Genomic DNA, 21,417 nt, shown 5'->3' with positions numbered 1-21,417 from the left:
ACAAATGTAGATTTTTCAGCTTCCGAGTTAATCACCACAGTTATTTTGTTTATGTCTAATAACTGTTAAATTTTTCATTTTTCCCTTCTATTCATCTTCCTTTGTGTGATGAGGAAAAATACATGAAAGACTTTAAAGGGTGTGAACGAGGTGTTTTACGATGCTTAAGAGTTTTAAATGAAATCAGTTTTATTTTTTATATTTTTCTGCTTTCATTCTTTTATAATTGAGTAAACTAGAACTTTTCCTGAAGCAGACATTGCAGCATCAAGTCACAATTATGAGATGATATATATAATGTTTCAGACAAAAGTGGGCTTCTTGTTGCTGGTTTATTTGAAGCTTCTCTCTCCAAATCCACAGTGAAAACTAAATTGCATTGACAAAAATATAAACAATGTTATCTTAACATAAACAATAACATGCACATCATGTGGAATAATAACAGGATAAATGAGACGATGAAAACGTGCTGCCGTTTAGTTCAGTTGCTCTCATCAGATAGATAAACACAGTCTACGCAGCACGTAGGGTCTCACATTGTTGTTTCAAAACCTCTGAGTATGTTGTGCTGAGGTCTGATTTCATCATAACATGTTTTGTAATATGTGTCATGACAGACTTTCTGACTGTGGACTCTCAGAGACTCACTGTGAAGTCGTGGCCTCAGCTCTGAAGTCCAACCCCTCCCATCTGACATACCTGAACCTGAGTCACAACAAGCTGCAGGATTCAGGAGTGAAGACACTGTGTGCTGGACTGGAGAGTCCAAACTGTAAACTGGAGGCTCTGAGGTCAGTTCACTGACTGTAGTTCATTTTTCAAGATTTGTCTGAGTGAAAATCTGATGAAATTGAAAAATGTAATAAAATGTTTGATAGGACTGTTTTTCAGTGGTCCATCAGTCAGTGAAGATGATGTCAGTACTTGTGAGGCTGGAGAATGTGTGAGGGATAAGAAGGGCACAGTTAAAACAGGCTGCAGAGAGTTTGAGCTTCTGTGTAAACAGAGGAACAAACAGACAGGTTAGTTCAATAAAGGTGAAGTGAGGAACTGTGATGATCTTCATGATGTCAGAAGCTGATATGGCTACAGACAACCCTCACGTGCTTTGGTGTGGTGTGCATTAAACCAGAGCTAAAAGTGATAAACAGCAACTTAACACAGGACAAAACATCACTACAAAGTAAGATTCAAGGTCTGTACACAGGACAAAACATCACTACAAAGTAAGATTCAAGGTCTGTCACAAGGATTTTCATAAGTAAGCTGCTTTGATGACATGTACCTACTGAGAGACCAAATACAGTGTCATATACGTCACCACATAATGAAAATGAGAGAATCTGTTTTAACGACTTTCTTAATTTATCCCTATTCAGTGATATGTTAAAGTTGTGTTACTTCTGTGGAATTTAAATTCGGCTTTGCAAACTGTGCAAATTGCCTTGTTTTTGTCCAACGAGCCGTCGGGCAACTTTTTAAAATGAAATGTTCCCCCTAAAAGTCCGTACTTATCCATCTTTCCGTCATAGACTCTCCTTTAGTTAGGATAAAGCATAGACATATACATAGACGCCTCATTGAGCATGGATGTGGCAGATCTGCCCGTAAACTAATACAAGCAGGGCCGGTTTTAGCTATGGGCAATGTGGGCCTCAGTCTCCGTGAGGGCTTTAAGTTAATGCCTCTTATACACCCATTCACACAGACACTAATATATCTGGGAAACAAAGCTCTACTTTGCCACATCCAAAATGGCGGCAACGTCGACGTACGATTCAGCGCTCAAAAAGGTTATGGGTCAGCCGCCACCGGAAGTAAAGAAAACCGCGTTAATTGCATAAATTTTGACATCACTAGTTCATACATGACTTACATTCATAAAGTTTGTGGTCAATAATTTTGGAATTTAGATAATTTATATAGCTGATAAGAACATCTAAGTTATGGTTTGTTTAAGTTTCAGAATACATCCATAGGCTGCCGCCTATCCCAGCTAGTATCAGAATAGTCATCTTGAATTTATTAATGAATTTATTAGCTGTTCTGATTAACTCAGACTTCTATCAGCCATGTAAAGAGCAAGAGGTGTGACTGAAGAGCTCCTTTTGTCTGAACAGACAGATTGATGCAAGCTTAACAGGATTAACAATCTTTGACCTCATGTTTAGTTTGAAAATGTTTTTTGTTGCTTATTGATAAAACAAAACAAATAATTGACAGAAAAACAGAAACTCATATTTGTTTTAAATTGATAGTTTATTTTCTGAAATTGAAAATATTTCTCTAGTTTCTGTTGATTTCAAAGTGTTTTTACAAAAGTTGTCTGATTATTGATATTTAACCTTCAGAACACACACAAACATCGAGAGACAGATAGATTAGTATTATAGGATTGTTATGACCATAAAAGGGTATGAAAGAAGTAACATAGAACCCAGATTTTTAAAGGTTATTAACAAAAGTAGTTTATTAAATGAAAGTTCAGATTGTCTTTTTAACAAACGGAGGAGGGGCAAAAAAGGGAACGAAGGGCGAGCCGGTGCTGTCAAAAGAACAAACAAATATAACAAAAGGAGAACTCTAACAGAGCCTATTACTTTCTAACAAGAACCAAGACGAAAAAAGAAAAGCCTCACTATCTAATGCTAATTTCCAAATAACAAAACACACATCCAAACAGCACCCCTGAACTAATGTCGCTAACAGCCAAAATACTCTCGGTGTGATCAGTGCTACTACTGAACTAATCCCTGCCCAGTCCCAAACCAAAATTACAAACTCCTCACCAATTGCGGAATACACGATTAACCAGAAAGAACGAGGCGAGCTCATCACTACTACACACAAAATAAGTCGCCCCGATGCTCCCGCTGCGGCTGTTTAAATCCCGGTGATGCTGCTGCGGGGGCCCTCTCATTGGTGGCGCAGAAATGATGCCGCACCAATCCTGGCCCTGCACAGCTGCCGAACGTGTTGTCCCCGCCTCCTCCAGCCTGGGGCCAACCAGGGACCGGGAACCGCACACCTGGATTTACCTATTGTGGGAAAACAAACACTACACACACATACGCGCAGGGCGAAACGGCGACAGCCGTAACAAGGATCAATACAGACTTTTCTGAGATCAGTAGCATGGTATTAATCTGTGTTGACATTAATGGTTGTATGAATGTTGTGCTGACATTTGGATGATTTCTGTAGAAGGCTGACATTATGATGATGTCACTCTACTCCATTTTTATCTACATCATTAATTCTTTATTCAGGTTGTGGGACTGCAGTTTGTCAGAGAACAGCTGTGCTTCTCTGGCCTCAGCTCTGAAGTCCAACCCCTCCCATCTGAGAGAGCTGGGGCTGAACTACAACGAGCTGGATTCAGGGGTGAAGCTGCTGTGTGATTTTCTGCAGAGTCCACACTGCAGACTGGAGACTCTGGGGTCAGACGCCATTTTTAACTTCTGTGCTGAGATTATTTTTTGTTTATTATTATTATCATATTATTACTAACATGATGTGAAAGTTGTGGTGACACTAAACTGCAGACATCAGGCTGATATTATACTGATCCACACCGAGTATCTGAATGCTAAAGTCTATTTTCTTCTTCTGTGGTTTAGTCCATTGACTGTGGCAGAGCAATGTTGAGCTGCACATTTAAACCTGAATATAACAAGAAAAATCTACACTGGATAATTCACCTCTTAAAGTTTTAACTCGTATTCCTCATCATGTTCTTGTTGAAATAAATCATAATACAAAATAAACAAATACAAAAAACTTATGTATTTCAACTAAACTACATTTTAAACCTTCTTCAGATGATTAAACATTGAATGATTTCAAACATTGTCTTCTAAAGTTACATCATTGATTCTTCATTCAGATTGAGGAGCTGCAGTTTGTCAAAGATCAGCTGTGCTTCTCTGGCCTCAGCTCTGAAGTCCAACCCCTCCCATCTGACAGAGCTGGACCTGACTGACAACAAGCTGCAGTATTCAGATGTGAAGCTGCTGCTTGATCTTGTGGAGAGTCCACACTACAGTCTGAAGACTCTGAGGTCAGTAGAGGGTTGCAGTCAGTCCATGTTGGTCTCAGCAGTATTGTACTAAACACAGTTAGTATCAAAGCACAGATCCAGTATTTCCTGTAAACCTCCGACCTTCTCAGTTGTTGCTTTCCTCAGTGAAGCTGTGAGAGGAGAACGGTGACAGGCTTCAGGATTGGACAGAAAGACAGAGAGAGAGAGAACAGTCAGCCAATCAGATGAGCCAGAAGCTCGTTGTGATCATGTGTTTGAGTTGATGTGAAGACGACTGTTGTTGTTGTGTTCATGTGTACAGGAAATAAAGCTGATTACAGCTGACAGCATCACAAGATGTACAGAGACAGTGATCCTCATTGATCAAACTGTCAGACCATCAGATCTGATCTCAAAGTGTTTGTTCTCTCATTTCAACACTAAAGAACTGATCAGTTCATCTTTGTCACAGCTCTCAGATCAATCTGACTGAAGCCTGCAAAGAACCATCATTACATTTAGTGACCATGTGGTCTTTGCACAGAGCAGAACCTCTGCTGAAGTCCAAATGTGACTGAACTCTAACAGCAGTAAATCCATCATTAAAGTGAGCAGTGAATGTCTCTCTGTTTCTGCAGTAATGATGCGTTCAGGGACTGTCAGTACTTTATTTCCACTGTGTGCTTCAGTGAAATGTGCAGAGTCAACAGACTTGATGCTCAAAGTCTCTGCAGGTCTGTGAGCTTCACTCCAACACGTTAACATGAGAGCTGAGAGGAAGCTGGCTACGCTACACAGCCACTCCACTTGTGTCTGAACAGGACTGAAGTCCTGCTGGTCTTTATACTGGATGTGCTGCATCACTGACTGACAGCTGATGAAGGGAGTCTCTGTAAACACTGATTCATGACTTCTGTTGTCTGTCTTCCTCTCTCATCAGCTGGAATGATGATTCAGAGAGGTTGAAGCAGCAGCGTCAGTTCTGACTGGGCCATGTTACTGGGAGGTGGAGAGGAGAGGAGAGCTTCATCCAGCAGAGACTGACAGAGGAATCACAACAAGTGGAGATGACTGTCAGTGCTACAGTCTGAACTGCTCTGAGATCAGCTCAATGTCAAGTCCACCATCATCCCTGTGTGTTCCTCTGGACTGCTCTGCTGCTGCTCTGTCACTTATTCCAACTGATTTATTTTTTTTGCTTTGCTTTTTGTTGTATAATTGAGAATTGCTGTAAATTTCCATGTTACATTTCAAATTCATTTTGGAAGTTTGTTCTGTTTGCTCACATCGTGACAGTTTCTATTATTGCAGAAAAAAAAACACAAATCCCGATATTCATCTGACCTAACTGCTCTTACTAAAGTAATCAGCGACTTCAGACTAAATTAGAATCAAAATAAGGTCTCAGTTAATGTCCTCCTAGACCAAAGCACAGTGTTTAATTGGCCATGTTATCTTCATCAGTCGTCTTAAAAAGTTGGCTGGTATTTCTGACTGTCTCTGTGTTAAAGCGCTTCACCTGTGCACTGGCTTCCTGTAACATCTAGAACTGATTTTAAGGTCCTCCTCCTTATATTCAAAACCCTCAATGAGCCAGCAGCAAGCTACATTGCTAACTCCCTTGTTAACTATTTGTCTTGAAGAACACTGCGATCATCTGCTGCTGGTTTATTTACAGCAACAGCTAAAGGAAAATCAGGGATGCAACCTTTGTCAATTCCAACCTGAAACTAAGGAGCACACTGCCTAGAGATATCAGGGAAGCCAGCTCACTAAATATTTTAGTTAAATACTTCAAAATGATCGCTTCACTTTCCTGATACAGGCCTGAAACTCCTTTCTGCACTTTGCTTCTCACTTATTTTAAATGGATTTTAACTGAGTTGATGCTTTCTGTGTATTCATTTTGTTAACTTTCATTATCATTCAGTGTGTAAAAGAGGTGTTGGCTTCCGATCACCAAACTTGAGACCTCTATGAGAATGATTGAATTATCTGGATGCTTGTTATTTGGTTGCACACCTCCACAGTTTGTCCGGTAAGAACTAGTGATGTGTCAGTTGCGAACGAGCCGGTTCAAAGAATAATTTCTATGCTGAAGGTTTTATAGGTTTATCTGCTTTGTGTAGCAGATGTTTGATTATATGATTGTGTGCCAGCAGTTCTCACTCTATGTTCAAGATTGAAATGGATGGCCAACAATGTCAATCTAAATGATAAGAAATGTACTTCTAAAGTATTTTTCACATTGTAACCTTGTAAATAAGTCTGCAGCTGTCCCTGTTATGTTAATATAAATCACTACATCCACCACATACATATGTAGTGATGGAAATGGAATGCTACTGCTGGGAAGTACTGTCATACTTAAAAGTACATGTTTATCTGCATATCATTGAAATAAATGCATCACATGCATCTGTTGATCTTCTTTTATTCATGAATATTAATATAGAAACATTTGAATTGTAAACTATATATATGCATGTGTGTGTCTATAAAATAGTATATATAAGTACATTAAAGAATCAAATGTAAATAATGTAATTAGGTTTGATACCTTGATGATCTGTACTTGTGGTACTCTATGACCATGTCAGAGGGCCTGGAAGGAAACTCACAGGCCAGGTGTGAAGTACTGTCTCCATGTACAGTACGGAGTACTGAAACACAGCAGCTGGAGATGACAGGTCTGTTTCCCTGGCCTAAAGACCAATGTTAGCAAAGATCAAATGTTTTTAGGCCCCATAACAGTGCTCCCCGTTGTCATCCCCAGGCTCTCTAATGTGGCCTAACACCATAATGTCCTCCCAGTACTGCCTGTGAATGTGTATGACACCTTCATCAACAGCAGTAAGAGGCTCACACAGTAAGCAGAGTCCTGACCACAGCATTCGCTCTCCCGGTCCGGAGACATGTCCCTACAGCTGCCACAAGTACACCGTGGTACACCGTAGACAGGTCAGCAGTTCATCACAGGGCTGACACAAAGAGACAAACAACCATTCACACTCACATTCACACTATGCTCACCAATTCACCTGCATGTCTTTAAAGTGTGGGAGGAAGCTGGAGTACCCACAAACGACTCACACAGACACAGGACACATGCAAACTCCACACAGAAAGTCCCCAACTGGGGTTTGAACTAAAAACCTTCTTGTTGTGAGGCTAACCACTGTACGACTAAGATCAGCTGATAATGGTGGCTAGTTTTTATTTTATAAACTGATCACATATTTGTCTTTAAAACATTTATCTGCTAAAGTAACTATAGTGGACAACAAACAATGGATGAAATGATGACATGGAAGTGAAAGAGGTCGTCCATAGTGACAAATCCACAGAATTATCAGCAGACTTCACAATCAGTTGGGATGAAACAGAAAAATGAACCATTTTAAAAAGCTCACAGATTTATAATGTTGCACATTATACAAGGTGGATGAGAAAAATGCTCAGAAATAAAAGATAAAACAGAAAATTCAATATAATATTTGTATTGTGCTTTTAAATTTGGACTTCCAGAGCAGATAGAAAACAATGACAACGGTTTGAACTTTTCAGTTGGACTTTAGCGCCATCTAGTGGCTGTTATATGACATCACAGGTATACTTGGTATTGAAGCAGCTGTATAGTATTTCTAAGTATGTGTAGCGCTCCCCTTAGTAGCTGTATTGATTAGGGAAGGGCTTTTGCGTTCTTTTAAGATAGTTATCAAATGTTTTTAACCCTGATTAACTCAGTTTGAAATATTATCTTCTTTTAAAATACTAGTTCATAGTTACCAACTCAAAGTCACGTAAACATAATATGTGGGCCCACACACACCTTAATGCAATCTAAAGCCGGCACTAAAATGATCATGGACTCAAATGCACCGTTGCAGGCCTGTTGCGTTGCTTGTGTTCGCTGTGGCCCAAAACTTAATGTCCGGTTCACTCTCACCGAGCAGAATCAAATGAACGCACCTGAATTTCTGGGTGTGTCGCGTCCTTCCTCAGTCCCAGGTGCAGATTCAGCCTCCGCTCAGCATCTCAACACGTGCTCCGTCAGGTTGATGGTGGTCCACGTTGATGGAAAACTCACGAGGGAAGTCCTGGTTGCTCCACGCTCTGTCTGGGTCTCTTCTCTGTCCTCAAACAGCAGCAAAACCCCTCAAGCAGTTCAACTGAGGGAGTCAAAGTTTAACTCAAGAAATATCTGTCCACTTGTAATGAACTGACTCGGTCCTATACTGGCATTTGCAGTGGCACAAAACGGAAACAGTCTTTGAACTCCGTGTAGAAATTCCTCCCGTTTCTCAAGATGCAGCTTGTCACTCTCCTTACTGGTTGTCGTGCAAACAGTCATAAGACACACAAGTTACACACTGGTTTGTGCACTTCTAGCTCACAAATGAACTCAGGAAATCTCTGAATCACGCTCACTCTCTTTCAAACACCTGAGACTTGACGATCACTATTAACCCCATAAATGCTGCTTCAGACACTTTTCAGAAACACATTGTCATTTACATCAAACAATAAACACAATCATTTCTAAACTGCTTTGAACATTTTTATCATGACTTTTAAAATGAATTTCAACCTTTTTAATCTCACTGTTTATATGATTTTAATACTGAATGATACTGTAACCATCACTTATTACTTCATGTTTTTAACCGGGTTACATATGCCTTTGTAAGTATGTGCATTTGTGCTGTGATAATAATAAATGGTCTATTTGTATGCCGGTACAGTATTTCATGCATCACACAGGGACAGCTGATCTTCTTGTTCTGCTGTGGTGCGTTCAAGTGTTGTAGCACTTTTTATCTCACAAGTCCATAATTTAATATTCTGGAAAGAGTTATTTGATTTGTAATTGTAATTGTTGGCAAAATAAGGTATTGGGAACAGAGAAAAGTTTTGCATATTGTCTGAAAAATATGAATTATCGAGCTCATACATTGATAAATCTTCTGCTTGTGTGTAAACATGCACTGTAATCTACATGCTGTCATTGAAAACAGGCTGGTTTCCTGCAGACATTAGTCTAACTCAAAACTCTGACACAAAACAGAAATTAACATGAACAAATATAATGTAAAAAAATGTGTTAAATGGACCTTCAGTTCAGATTATTGAGTCACAAAGAATCAATAGTTTCATCCCCAAAAATATGAAGTGATTAAAAATGTGAAGCTCCTGATTTAGTCAGTTTAGTTTAAAACACTTTAGTTCAAACTGAAACAAAACAGATTATTTACATCATTTAAACATCAAAACTCATTTTAATTCAGTCTGTTGACACCATGAGAGACACTCATAAACACATTGTGTTAAAGAGAACACACACACACACACACACACACACATATAAACTCACCTGGTTTCCTGTAAATGGAGAGAGGAGGAGCAACACTAACCGTCTGATCAAGGTTGATGTGAACAGGGAGGAAACACTCCATTTTAAGTGGACAGAGCAGACGGAGGAAAAGTGAAGGCTGAGGCAGGGTGAGTGTTAATCCAACATTTTTATTCTTTTACTGTCAAAGTCTCTGAGTCAGTTTTCTCTCTGTGGACTGTAGAGGAAAGAAATGTTTGAATGAACTCAACACTTTGATTCTTCTGTCAACATAAAGTCGTGATTGGCTGAATAATTCACATTAAACCTGCTGAAACCAAGAAAACAAGCAGAGATTTAAAGAAACCTGACCAGGTGAACGTCTGACTGTTTTATCCTGTACACAATACTTAATATATATACGTGTGTGTAGCTGTGTGTGTGTTTCTGTTCTCTCAGTCTTGTTTGACTTGTTTGTGACTCTTGAACAAACCTGTTTTTCTTGATTCTTGTGTTCTGAGATCACAGTCAGTGTTACTGTTTCACCTCTCAGACTGACTGAAGACAGAAGATGATTGATTGTGAGGAGGAAGAGGAGGACAGAGCAGAGTCTCCAGTATCCAGCTGTCTGTCTATGAAGAGTGACCGGTCCAGAGGTCATCCTCCAAAGTTCAGTGATGAACCTGGACCCTCAGACACAAAGTAAGAGAATTTCTACTAACTCATTTATTTGAATAATTTTTGATGCCATTTTGTCTGTTTCTGTGCCCCTATATTACATTTTCCACCAAAGTGTATTTTTTAACTAAGATTTAACAAACATATTATGACATGTATGTCATAATATGTTTATGACATGTATTCAGAGGTTTTCATGTATTCAGAGCTTCCTGAATTGCTTTTATCAGAGAATTTATCAAGGATTCATGTGATATGAATAAAAACATGTTGGTGTTTGCAGAGTTCAGTCCAACAGACAGAGAGCAGAGTCTCCAGTATCCAGCTGTCTGTCTATGAAGAGTGACCAGTCCAAAGGTTATCCGATGAACTTCAGTGATGAACCTGGACCCTCAGACACAAAGTAAGAGACTGTTTTTACTGTAAACTGACCTGATGAAGATGATGCATTGAAGATGAAGATAAAATGCTCAAAGATTTATATATATAAATATAGCTGTTAATTAAAGTTGATGAAAGCAGGAGAGTTGAAATCAAATCATTTTCCTTACAGACTGAAAACTGAATTTAAAATGACAACATATTTACTGTCCTCTGTGAACATCTGAGCTTCTCAACAGTGTCGGACAAATCTTGATATTTTTCAACAACAATCAACAAATCATTTTATTTATAAAGAAATGTCTTCACAGAGAGAGGAAGAGGAGTCATGTTCCTGTGGAGGAAAGATCCAGAACAAGACCTGGACTGCAGACAGTCAGTCAGACCAGCACTGTACAAAGTAAGACTGTAGATCTTAAACATGTAATCTGCTGCATTTCATCCTAAAAACTGCAAGAGTCACTGAAATACATCAACTTCATCAAATAAGCTGAACGGCTTCAAATGCTACATTTAGTTTTTGAGTGTTCAGGCTGAAGATGTGTACAGTTTCTGCTGTCCTGATGTGAGTGGTCAGCTCGTTCCACCATTGTAGATTCAGGACAGTGAACAGTTGTGATTTTGTTGAGTAGTAGCTGGTCCCCTCGTCATGAGGGAGTAACAAGCTGATTGGAAGTAGCAGAGCGTCATGGACGGGCTGTGGTGTTTGGTTTGACCATGTCCTGGGTGTAGGATGAGCTTGAGCCATTCACAGCACAGTAGACAAACACCAGTGACTTGAATCAAATTGGAGTAATCACTAGTAGCCAGTGCAGGGAGCAGAGGAGTGGTGTAGTGTGGGGTAACTTGGGTTGAAGACCAGCCGGGCTGCTGCATTCTGGATGAACTGCAGAGGTCAGATGGCACATGCAGGCAGACCAGCCAGGACTTGCAGAAGTCCAGACACGAGATGACAAGAGCCTGACAAAGCTGATGCTTCAAATAAAAGTTTTCCACCTGCAAATCAGCAGGAGGCTTTTATGTCACGAAGACTGACAGAACTTTGTTAGTCGTGCTGTTAAAAAGAAACAGGTCTAAATATCAAGACATGAACAGATTTTGTATTATTTTATCAGTGGATCGGTTTAAATATTACAGGGAGGAAGGAACAGTTCAACCAAAACTGGACTTCAAAACTTTTACTTCCATAAATATTCTTATATTGATATATTTTTTTATTGTTTCTGAAATGAATCAGCATATTAACAATTGTTTTGTCTCACACTTTTTCTCTTCTTTAGTGAGTGCTGGTCTGCAGGAGGTTTTAGATAAATATAAGGTCAGTCAGAAAATGAGATGTGAACATGTGACTGAAGGAAGTGATGAAACAGGAAGTGGAACCCTCCTCAACAGGATCTACACTGAGCTCTACATCACAGAGGGACAGAGTGAAGAGGTTAACACCCAACATGAGGTGAGGCAGCTTGAGACAGCTTCCAAGATGGAGACCCTCCATGACACTCCGATCAAGTGCCACGACATCTTTAAAGCCTTACCTGACCAACAGAGACACATCAGAGTCGTTCTGACCAACGGCGTCGCTGGCGTTGGAAAAACCTTCTCAGTGCTGAAGTTCACTCTGGACTGGGCAGAGGGCTCGGAGAACCAAGATGTCAGTCTGGTGGTTCTGCTCTCGTTCAGGGAGCTGAACTTGATCAAAGATGAGCAGTACAGTCTTCTCACGCTGCTCCATGTTTTCCATCCAACATTACAGAAGGACACAGCAGAGAAGCTCGCTGACTGTAAACTTCTGTTCATCTTTGACGGCCTGGATGAAAGCAGACTTTCACTGGATTTCAACAACAAAGAGCTCGTGTCTGATGTCACACAGGAGTCATCAGTCAGCGTGCTGTTGACAAGCCTCATCAAGGGGAATCTGCTTCCCTCGGCTCTCATCTGGATAACTTCCAGACCTGCAGCAGCCAATCAGATCCCTCCTTCATGTGTTGACAGGGTAACAGAAGTACGAGGCTTCACTGACGCTCAGAAGGAGGAGTACTTCAGGAGGAGAGTCAGTGATGAAGATCTGTCCAGCAGAATCATCTCACACATCAAGACCTCCAGGAGCCTCCACATCATGTGTCTGATCCCAGTCTTCTGCTGGATCACTGCTACAGTTCTGGACCACATGTTGACCACAGACCAGAGAGGAGAGCTGCCCAAGACCCTGACTGACCTGTACTCACACTTCCTGCTGGTTCAGACAAAGAGGAAGAAGAAGAAGTACGATGAAGGACATGAGACGAGTCCACAGGAGCTGACGGAGGCTGACAGGGAAGTTCTTCTGAAGCTGGGGAGGCTGGCGTTTGAACAGCTGGAGAAAGGAAACATCATGTTCTACCAAGAAGACCTGGAGCAGTGTGGTCTGGATGTCACAGAGGCCTCGGTGTACTCAGGAGTTTGTACAAAGATCTTCAAAAGAGAGAGTGTGATCTTCCAGAAAACAGTCTACTGCTTTGTTCATCTGAGCGTTCAGGAGTTTCTGGCTGCAGTCTACATGTTCCACTGTTACTCCAACAGGAACACAAAGGTACTGAAGGACTTCCTGGGAAAAGACAAATACAGGGACTTCAAACTAAAGTCTTTCCAGAAGAAGATTTTCAAGCATTTTGGAAACGCTGACAGACGTTTCCCATCTCTGGATGTGTTCCTGAGGAAAGTCATGGAGAAATCCCTTGAAAGTGAAAATGGTCACCTGGACCTGTTTGTTCGCTTCCTTCATGGCCTCTCTCTGGAGTCCAACCAGAGACTGTTAGGAGGCCTGCTGGGTCAGACAGACAACAGTCCAGAAATCATCCAGAGAGCCATCAACAACCTGAAGGAGATGAACAGTGATGATATCTCTCCTGACAGAAGCATCAACATCTTCCACTGTCTGATGGAGATGAACGATGACTCAGTCCATCAGGAGATCCAAGAGTTCCTGAAGTCAGAGAACAGATCAGAGAAGAAACTCTCTGAGATCCACTGCTCAGCTCTGGCCTACATGCTGCAGATGTCAGAGGAGGTTCTGGATGAGTTTGACCTGAAGAAGTTCAACACATCAGACCAGGGACGACTGAGACTGATTCCAGCTGTGAGGAACTGCAGAAAGGCTGTGTAAGTCCAGATGTGATTCACATTATACATCAGTGTAGATTAGTAGTTTAGATCTTCAGATATTCACACTACAAAATGTAGATTAGTAGTTTAGATCTTCAGATATTCACACTACAAAATTATTTTTAAAATAGTGTTCCACTTGTTTGTTGCAAACATTGTATGACAGATGTTTTTTGGCACAGATGTTCTTGAGTTGTTTCAAATGCTGTGAGTGTACAAATGTAGATTTTTCAGCTTCCAAGTTAATCACCACAGTTATTTTGTTTATGTCTAATACCTGTTACATTTCTCTTTTTTTTTTCTTCTATTCATCTTCCTTTGTGTGATGAGGAAAAATACAGGAAAGACTTTAAAGGGTGTGAAGAAGGTGTTTTACGATGCTTAAGAGTTTAAAATGAAATCAGTTTTATTTTCCAGAGCAGGTTTCTGAAGTTTTCTGCTTTCATGCAATTCTTCCATCCATTTTCATAACCACAAATCCTTATCAGGGTCTGTGTCATCACAGGGCTGTCACAGAGAGACAAACAATTACACTCATATACACACCTACGGTCAATTTAGAGTCACTAATAAACCTGCATGTCTCTGGACTCTACCTAATTGTATTTTAGGCCGTGTTGATGAGTTACGTGTGGTGCTGGGTCGTGACTGGTTTGACCAACCAGAATCAAGCGAAACCGTAAAAATGGCCCAGAAGAAATATCAGTCTGACGGAGCAGTGCGTGTTTGGCACTTTGAGACGCTCCCAATCCGCTCGGCACTTCCCTGCTCGGGATTTCAAGTGCTCAACATTGGATTATGGCGCTGTTTCTATTTCAGCACCTAAAATCCTTTGTGTCCTTGCCGAAAGTGCAAATTCCAAGCAGGTATGACTGTATTTTAATTAGTTTTATACTTATAAAGACTAAAAAAAGGAACAAATAATGTCCTAAAAATGCCTAAAAGCTGCTGATTGTGCATCGTTATATGCGAGCCACTCCTGGCTCGAGTCCTACCTCGCTGGACGCTCCCTTAATGTGTCTTGGCAAGGTCGTCTGTCATCGACTCATTCCCTCTCCACGGGGGTGCCGCAGGGGTCGGTGCTGGGTCCCCTTCTGTTTGCCATCTACACCACCTCGCTGTCCCATGTTATCCGCTCACACGGCTTCTCCTACCACTGCTATGCCGATGACACACAGCTATACCTGTCGTTCCAGCCGGACGACACCACGGTCTCTGCACGCATCTCCGCCTGTCTCTCTGATCTGTCAACTTGGATGAAAGACCACCATCTCCAGCTTAATCTGTCAAAAACCGAACTCCTGGTCATCCCTGCCCATGAGTCAATCTGCCATGACTTCAACCTGAAAATTGGTACTGTCATTATTACCCCTAACCATGCTGCTAAAAACCTGGGCGTTGTAGATGATCGTCTTTCTCTCTCTGAGCACATTTCCTCCGTAGCGAGGTCATGTCGCTATGCATTGTACAATATTAGAAAAATCAGACCGTACCTGACTAGGGGTCGACCGATACGGGTTTTTTGATGGCCGATGCGATACCGATTTTTTCCCCATGGCCCATGGCCGATACCCGATTTCCGATACCCGATTTCCGATACCGATATGGGTTAAAAAAAGTTTAAAAAATGACAAATATTCCAGGTCTCAAGTTAAAAATAAATAGCCATTTATTTAACATAATCAAATTGAGGTAGAACTTCAAGTAATAAACAATGAACAATGAACAACCAAGTAATACAAAAATAAAGTGTCTTGGTGCTTTTAGAAAAGCTGAATAACATAAAATAATAAATATTTCAAGTGACTGAACTGACGTTAAGAACAAGTAACAAAGCAGCAAAACAAAAAAAATGTAAAATAATAATAATAATAATAAATAAACAAAATTGTCATGCCATTATTGCTCCCGCGGTGTCGACATGCACTGACACGGCGCTACCCCATGTGTTCAAAAAATATTCCCGTACGTAAGCTAAAGTAGTCTATGGCTTAGCAAGCCTCTTCTCGAAACCCCAAAACGTTTCATTAGGTCCTGGACTGTTGGGTTCGTTGTGCAGTTATCTGATTACAGCAACTGTTCCGCTCCGCGCTGATCTCTTTTTCTCGCTCCTTCAGTCTCTCCCTAACGTGCACACGTGCACACACACACACACACGCCCACTGGGCTGCTTCAGTTTCACCACCGGTGTTCGCTGCAACACTCCAGCAACAGCGACCGAGATTCTTGAAACATTTGGTTGCTATCACTTTGTGGGAGAAGTGTAGCCTACCCTTATACTGCACACAATATGAGTGGCGAGTTACGTTTAGGAGGGATTTAGAAGTTTATTCAGTGATAATCACTCGCATGCCATTATTGCTCCCGCGGTGTCTGAGAGGACACTGACAGGGCGCTACCCCATGTGTTAAAAAAAATATTTCCGTACGTAGGCCTAAGCTAAACTATGGCTTAGCAAGCCTTCTCGAACCCCCTTAAAGTTTCATTATAGGTCCTGGACTGTTTTGCAGATATCTCCCAAATCTGACATCTGCCTACAGCAATGACTGTGTCGCTCCTCACTGATCACTTTTTCTCGCTCCATCTGTCTCTCCCTCACGTGCGTTCACACTCACTCACACACACACACACACTGGGCTGCTTCACCGGTGTTCGCCGGTTTAACTCCTTCAAACGCCGAATTGACAGTGACTGATAACAACACCGACTTCATTTGCGGCGTGCATAGCGGGTCTTCACAGAGCTGCCCTTGAACGCCTGTCTGTAAATGACGCTGGATGCGTATCGGCCGTATCGGCCATGTGTATCGGCCGATGCCGATACACCTAGACAACGCTAATATCGGCCCGATATATCGGCCGGCCGATATATCGGTCGACCCTATACCTGACCCAATATGCCGCTCAGCTCCTGATACAGGCTACAGTCAGCTCGCTCCCGCTCGATACTGCAACTCGCTCTTGGCTGGCCTACCTGCTGTGCGCGATCAAACCTTTGCAAATGGTCCAGAATGCTGCAGCGCGACGGTTTCATCAACCTAAGGGTCCAGTCACCCCACTCTTCAGCGACCTGCACTGGCTGCTGTAGCTGCCAGAATTAAACACAAAGCTCTGAGCTAGCCTACAAAACCATCTCAGGATCTGCCCCTGCCTATCTCAGCGTCTTACTAAAGGCTCACGTCCCGACCAGGGCGCTATGCTCCGCTCATACAAACCGCTAGTTGTACCCTCGCCTCTCGCAAAGCGAGGTCATCTAAACTCTTCTCTGTGTCGTCCCCAAATGGTGGAATGACCTACCAACGGCTACTAGAACAGCAACATCCCTTTCTACCTTTAAAAAACTTGTAAAAACCTTTCTGTTTCGAGAATGCTTCCCTGCCTAACAAAACTAACAAAACTAACAACTACTCTGTGCTCCTTTACACCTTTCTCAGCTTATGTCCTCCTCTGTAAGTCGCTTTGGATAAAAGCGTCTGCTAAATGCAATGTAATGTAATGTAAATGTAATGTGTACATGTTACACACAAATAAACAAAATGTGTGTATGCTAAAACAGGAAATAGTTTTCAGAGTGAGTCAGTATTTAAAAATAAAAGCACTTTTACTCATCCTAAATGAAATAATGCAAAACAACTTAAATAAATTCTAATAAAGAATAATTCTTATTGATCTTAGCAATGGATACTGAATTTTACACAAATGCAACAATTACACTATAATTAACCATTTCCATCTAAAGTTTGCTTACATTAATGAACATTAGCCACCATAAAGTGCTGATCATACCAAACCAAGATTGTTGCCTCAAAATCTCCGAGTATGTTGTGCTGAGGTCGGATTTCATCATAACATGTTTTGTAATATGTGTCCTGACAGTCTTTTTCGCTGTGGACTCTCAGAGACTCACTGTGAAGTCATGGCCTCAGCTCTGAAGTCCAACCCCTCCCACCTGACAGAGCTGGACCTAAGTGAAAACAGGCTGCAGGATTCAGGAGTGAAGACACTGTCTGCTGGACTGGAGAGTCCAAACTGTAAACTCTGAGGTCAGACATCATTTTTAACTTCTGCGCTGAGATTATTTTTTGTTTATTATTATTATCATATTATCACTAACATGATGTGAAAGTTGTAGTGACACTACACTGCAGACATCAGTCTGATATTATACTGATCCACACTGAGTATCTGAATGCTAAAGTCTATTTTCTTCTTCTGTGGTTTCGTCCATTGACTGTGGCAGAGCAATGTTGAGCTGCACATTTAAACCTGAATATAACAAGAATAATCTACACTGTATAATTCATTGTGAACCTCCTAAAGTTTTAACTCGTGTTCCTCATCATGTTCTTGTTGAAATAAATCATATTACAACATAAATAAATACAAAAAATAATGTATTTCAACTAGACTACATTTAAACCTTCTTCAGCTTCTTCAGCTGATTAAACATTGAATGATTTCAAACATTGTCTTCTAAAGTTACATCATTTATTCTTCATTCAGGTTGAGGAGCTGCAGTTTGTCAGAGGTCAGCTGTGCTTCTCTGGCCTCAGCTCTGAAGTCCAACCCCTCCCATCTGAGAGAGCTGAACCTGAGTGGAAACAAGCTGCAGGATTCAGGAGTAAAGCTGCTGTGTGATTTTCTGGAGAGTCCACACTGCAGAATGAAGACTCTGAGGTCAGTTCACTGACTGTATCATTTTCAAGATTTGCCTGAGCAAAAATCTGATGAAATTTAAAAATGTAATAAAATGTTTGATAGGACTGTTTTTCAGTGGTCCATCAGTCAGTGAAGATGATGTCAGTACTTGTGAGGCTGGAGAATGTGTGAGGGATAAGAAGGGCACAGTTAAAACAGGCTGCAGAGAGTTTGAGCTTCTGTGTAAACAGAGGAAGAAACAGACAGGTTAGTTCAATAAAGGTGAAGTGAGGAACTGTGATGATCTTCATGATGTCAGAAGCTGATATGGCTACAGACAACCCTCACGTGCTTTGGTGTGGTGTGCATTAAACCAGAGCTAAAAGTGATAAACAGCAGCTTAACACAGGACAGACATCACTACAAAGTAAGATTCAAGGTCTGTCTCAAGTATTTTCAATAAATAATCTGTTGTAACGTGGTTACCAGAGTCATTTATCTGACTGAGATTGTTACGCCCCAGTCTAGGGGTGCCTAGAGCATAACAAGAAAGGGTTTCCACTCTTCCCTGATTCCCAAGTAGCCACTTACATCAAGTTTGTATAGAAAAGATTATTTATTTACAAAACTCAGGGATCAAATAACTACAACTGAGGTATCAACTTCAGGGTGGACCAAGGCCAAAACAACAACCAAAACAATTCTCTCTGGAAAATAAATCACTTCTCTCAGAAAACAAATGACAATGGGCTTACCTTTCTAACTAACAAAAACAGGAGAAAACGAGATCAACACAAAATGGCAGTCCACCCCTACTTTCCAAACAAAAACTACTTCTAATCTCGAACAAGGGTTTTCACAAAAGGACATGTGGTTGGTTGGGAGAGGAGGAGGATGAGGAAGTGCTGGTTGTCCACCTAACGGCCGCCATCTTGGCTCCTTATATCTCAGGTGGTTTGCAGCTGCAGACACAGAAAACACAGGGCACACAAACACATCCACAGCAGACTAAAAAAAATGACCACAGTCATAACACTGATGAAACTTGATGAAAGAATGCAAGCCTCTGCTTTGATGACATGTACCTACTGAGAGACCAAATACAGTAAAAAAAGGTCCTGATATAAATAATAAACAGTTACAGTGGAACATTTCTGAATTGATGTATTCAAAGTATTCCACCCTTGAGTGACATCAGAAGAATTGTATTAATCTGTGTTTACATCATTTATTCTTTGTTCAGATTGATGGGCTGCAGTTTGTCAGAGATGAGCTGTGCTTCTCTGGCCTCAGCTCTGAAGTCCAACCCCTCCCATCTGACAGACCTGGACCTGAGTGAAAATGATCTACAGGATTCAGGAGTGAAGCTGCTGTGTGATTTTCTGGAGAGTCCACACTGTAGACTGAAGACTCTGGGGTCAGTTCTCTGTTTTCTAGATCCTCTGAACTCATATTTGTTTTAAATTGATCAAGTTTACTTGCTGAAATTGAAAATATTTCTCTAGTTTCTGTTGATTTCAAAGTGTTTTTACAAATGATGTCTGATTATTGATATTTAACCTTCAGAACACACACAAACATCAAGAGACAGAGATAGATCAGTATCATATGATCAATACAGACTTGTCTGAGATCAGCAGCATGATATTAATCTGTGTTGACATTAATGGTTGTATGAATGTTGTGCTGACATTTGGATGATTTCTGTAGAAGGCTAACATTATGATGATGTCACTCTACTCCATTTTTATCTACATCATTTATTCTTTATTCAGATTGAGTTGGTGCAGTTTGTCAGAGATCAGCTGTGCTTCTCTGGCCTCGGCTCTGAAGTCCAACCCCTCCCATCTGACAGAGGTGGACCTGAGTGGAAACAAGCTGCAGGATTCAGGAGTGAAGCTGCTGTGTGATTTTCTGGAGAGTCCACACTGCAGACTGAAGACTCTGAGGTCAGATATCATTTTTAACTTTTGTGCTGAGATTATTTTTTGTTAATAATTATTATCATATTACTAACATGATGTGAAAGTTGTGGTGACACTAAACTGCAGACATCAGGTTGATATTATACTGATCCATTGACTGTGGCAGAACAATGTTGAGCTGTACATTTAAACCTGAATATAACAAGAAAAATCTACACTGGATAATTCACTGTGAACCTCTTAAAGTTTTAACTCGTATTGCTCATCATGTTCTTGTTGAAATAAATCATAATATGTATTTCAACTAAACTACAAAGTAAACCTTCTTCAACTTCTTCAGATGATTAACCATTGAATGATTTCAAACATTGTCTTCTAAAGTTACATAATTTATTCTTCATTCAGATTGTGGCGCTGCAGGTTGTCAGAGATCAGCTGTGCTTCTCTGGCCTCAGCTCTGAAGTCCAACCTGTACTATCTGACAGAGCTGGACCTTAGAGGAAACAAGCTGCAGGATTCAGATGTGAAGCTGCTGTGTGATCTTGTGAAGAGTCCACACTGCAGTCTGAAGACTCTGAGGTCAGTAGAGGGTTGCAGTCTGTCCATGCTGGTCTCAGCAGTATTGTACTAAACACAGTTAGTATCAAAGCACAGATCCAGTATTTCCTGTAAACCCCCGACCTTCTCAGTTGTTGCTTTCCTCAGTGAAACTGTGAGAGGAGAACGGTGACAGGCTTCAGGATTGGACAGAAAGACAGAGAGAGAGAGAACAGTCAGCCAATCAGATGAGCCAGAAGCTCGTTGTGATCATGTGTTTTTGCACCACCCTCACGCACATACATGCAGTCCGCCGCCCATTGTTTTTTTTTTATTATTTTTTTTTTTATTTTTTTTTTTTATTTCTTGGTTTAGCAATCAGAGCGTATTCATCACTACTTGGTTGTACTAAGAAGTAGGATAAGAACATATTCTTTCAATTTCTCAGATCTTAAACTATGAATTGACATAAGCACTTTAAATTGTCTCTATATCTGTAAGAATAAGTGCTTTAACTAAACTTGTATGCAAAATAAGATCACAATTCTCAGTAGCAAAAGTAAATAAATTAATAATTATATACTAACATACCATCACATATATATTGATATATACTATTCTATACATAGCAAACAATTAATATCACACAATAACCAAAATGTAAACTCTTGTAATGTTCCACAAGAAACCATAACTTAATGTGCTTAAAAAACAAATATGGTCACAGTCACACACTAGCACACCATACTATCAACGCTAAGA

The 21,417-nt window shown here is 40.7% G+C and overlaps 1 protein-coding gene and 1 long non-coding RNA gene across 2 annotated transcripts; one reads left to right on the top strand and one right to left on the bottom strand.

Moving 5' to 3' along the window:
• Positions 1-3,571: 3,571 nt before the first annotated feature.
• Positions 3,572-20,378, bottom strand: LOC113745288 (uncharacterized). Its single transcript, XR_003462076.1, has 2 exons — positions 20,349-20,378; positions 3,572-3,704 (listed from the first exon to the last, which is right to left on the bottom strand). It is a non-coding gene; the product is annotated as an uncharacterized LOC113745288 (long non-coding RNA).
• LOC113745287 (NLR family CARD domain-containing protein 3-like) lies at positions 9,506-13,557 on the top strand. The gene is made up of 6 exons (XM_027276801.1): positions 9,506-9,526; positions 9,655-9,731; positions 9,910-10,058; positions 10,318-10,437; positions 10,727-10,815; positions 11,696-13,557. Exons 3-6 carry the CDS (start codon positions 9,928-9,930, stop codon positions 13,555-13,557), a joined length of 2,202 nt encoding a protein of 733 aa, XP_027132602.1. The 5' UTR covers positions 9,506-9,526; positions 9,655-9,731; positions 9,910-9,927.
• Positions 20,379-21,417: the final 1,039 nt, after the last annotated feature.

Source organism: Larimichthys crocea, unplaced genomic scaffold (assembly GCF_000972845.2).
Source record: "Larimichthys crocea isolate SSNF unplaced genomic scaffold, L_crocea_2.0 scaffold602, whole genome shotgun sequence".
In the NCBI taxonomy this organism is placed as follows: Eukaryota; Metazoa; Chordata; class Actinopteri; family Sciaenidae; genus Larimichthys; species Larimichthys crocea.
Note: the sequence above shows the minus strand (reverse complement) of the source record. Positions and strands in the feature narration are given on the sequence as shown.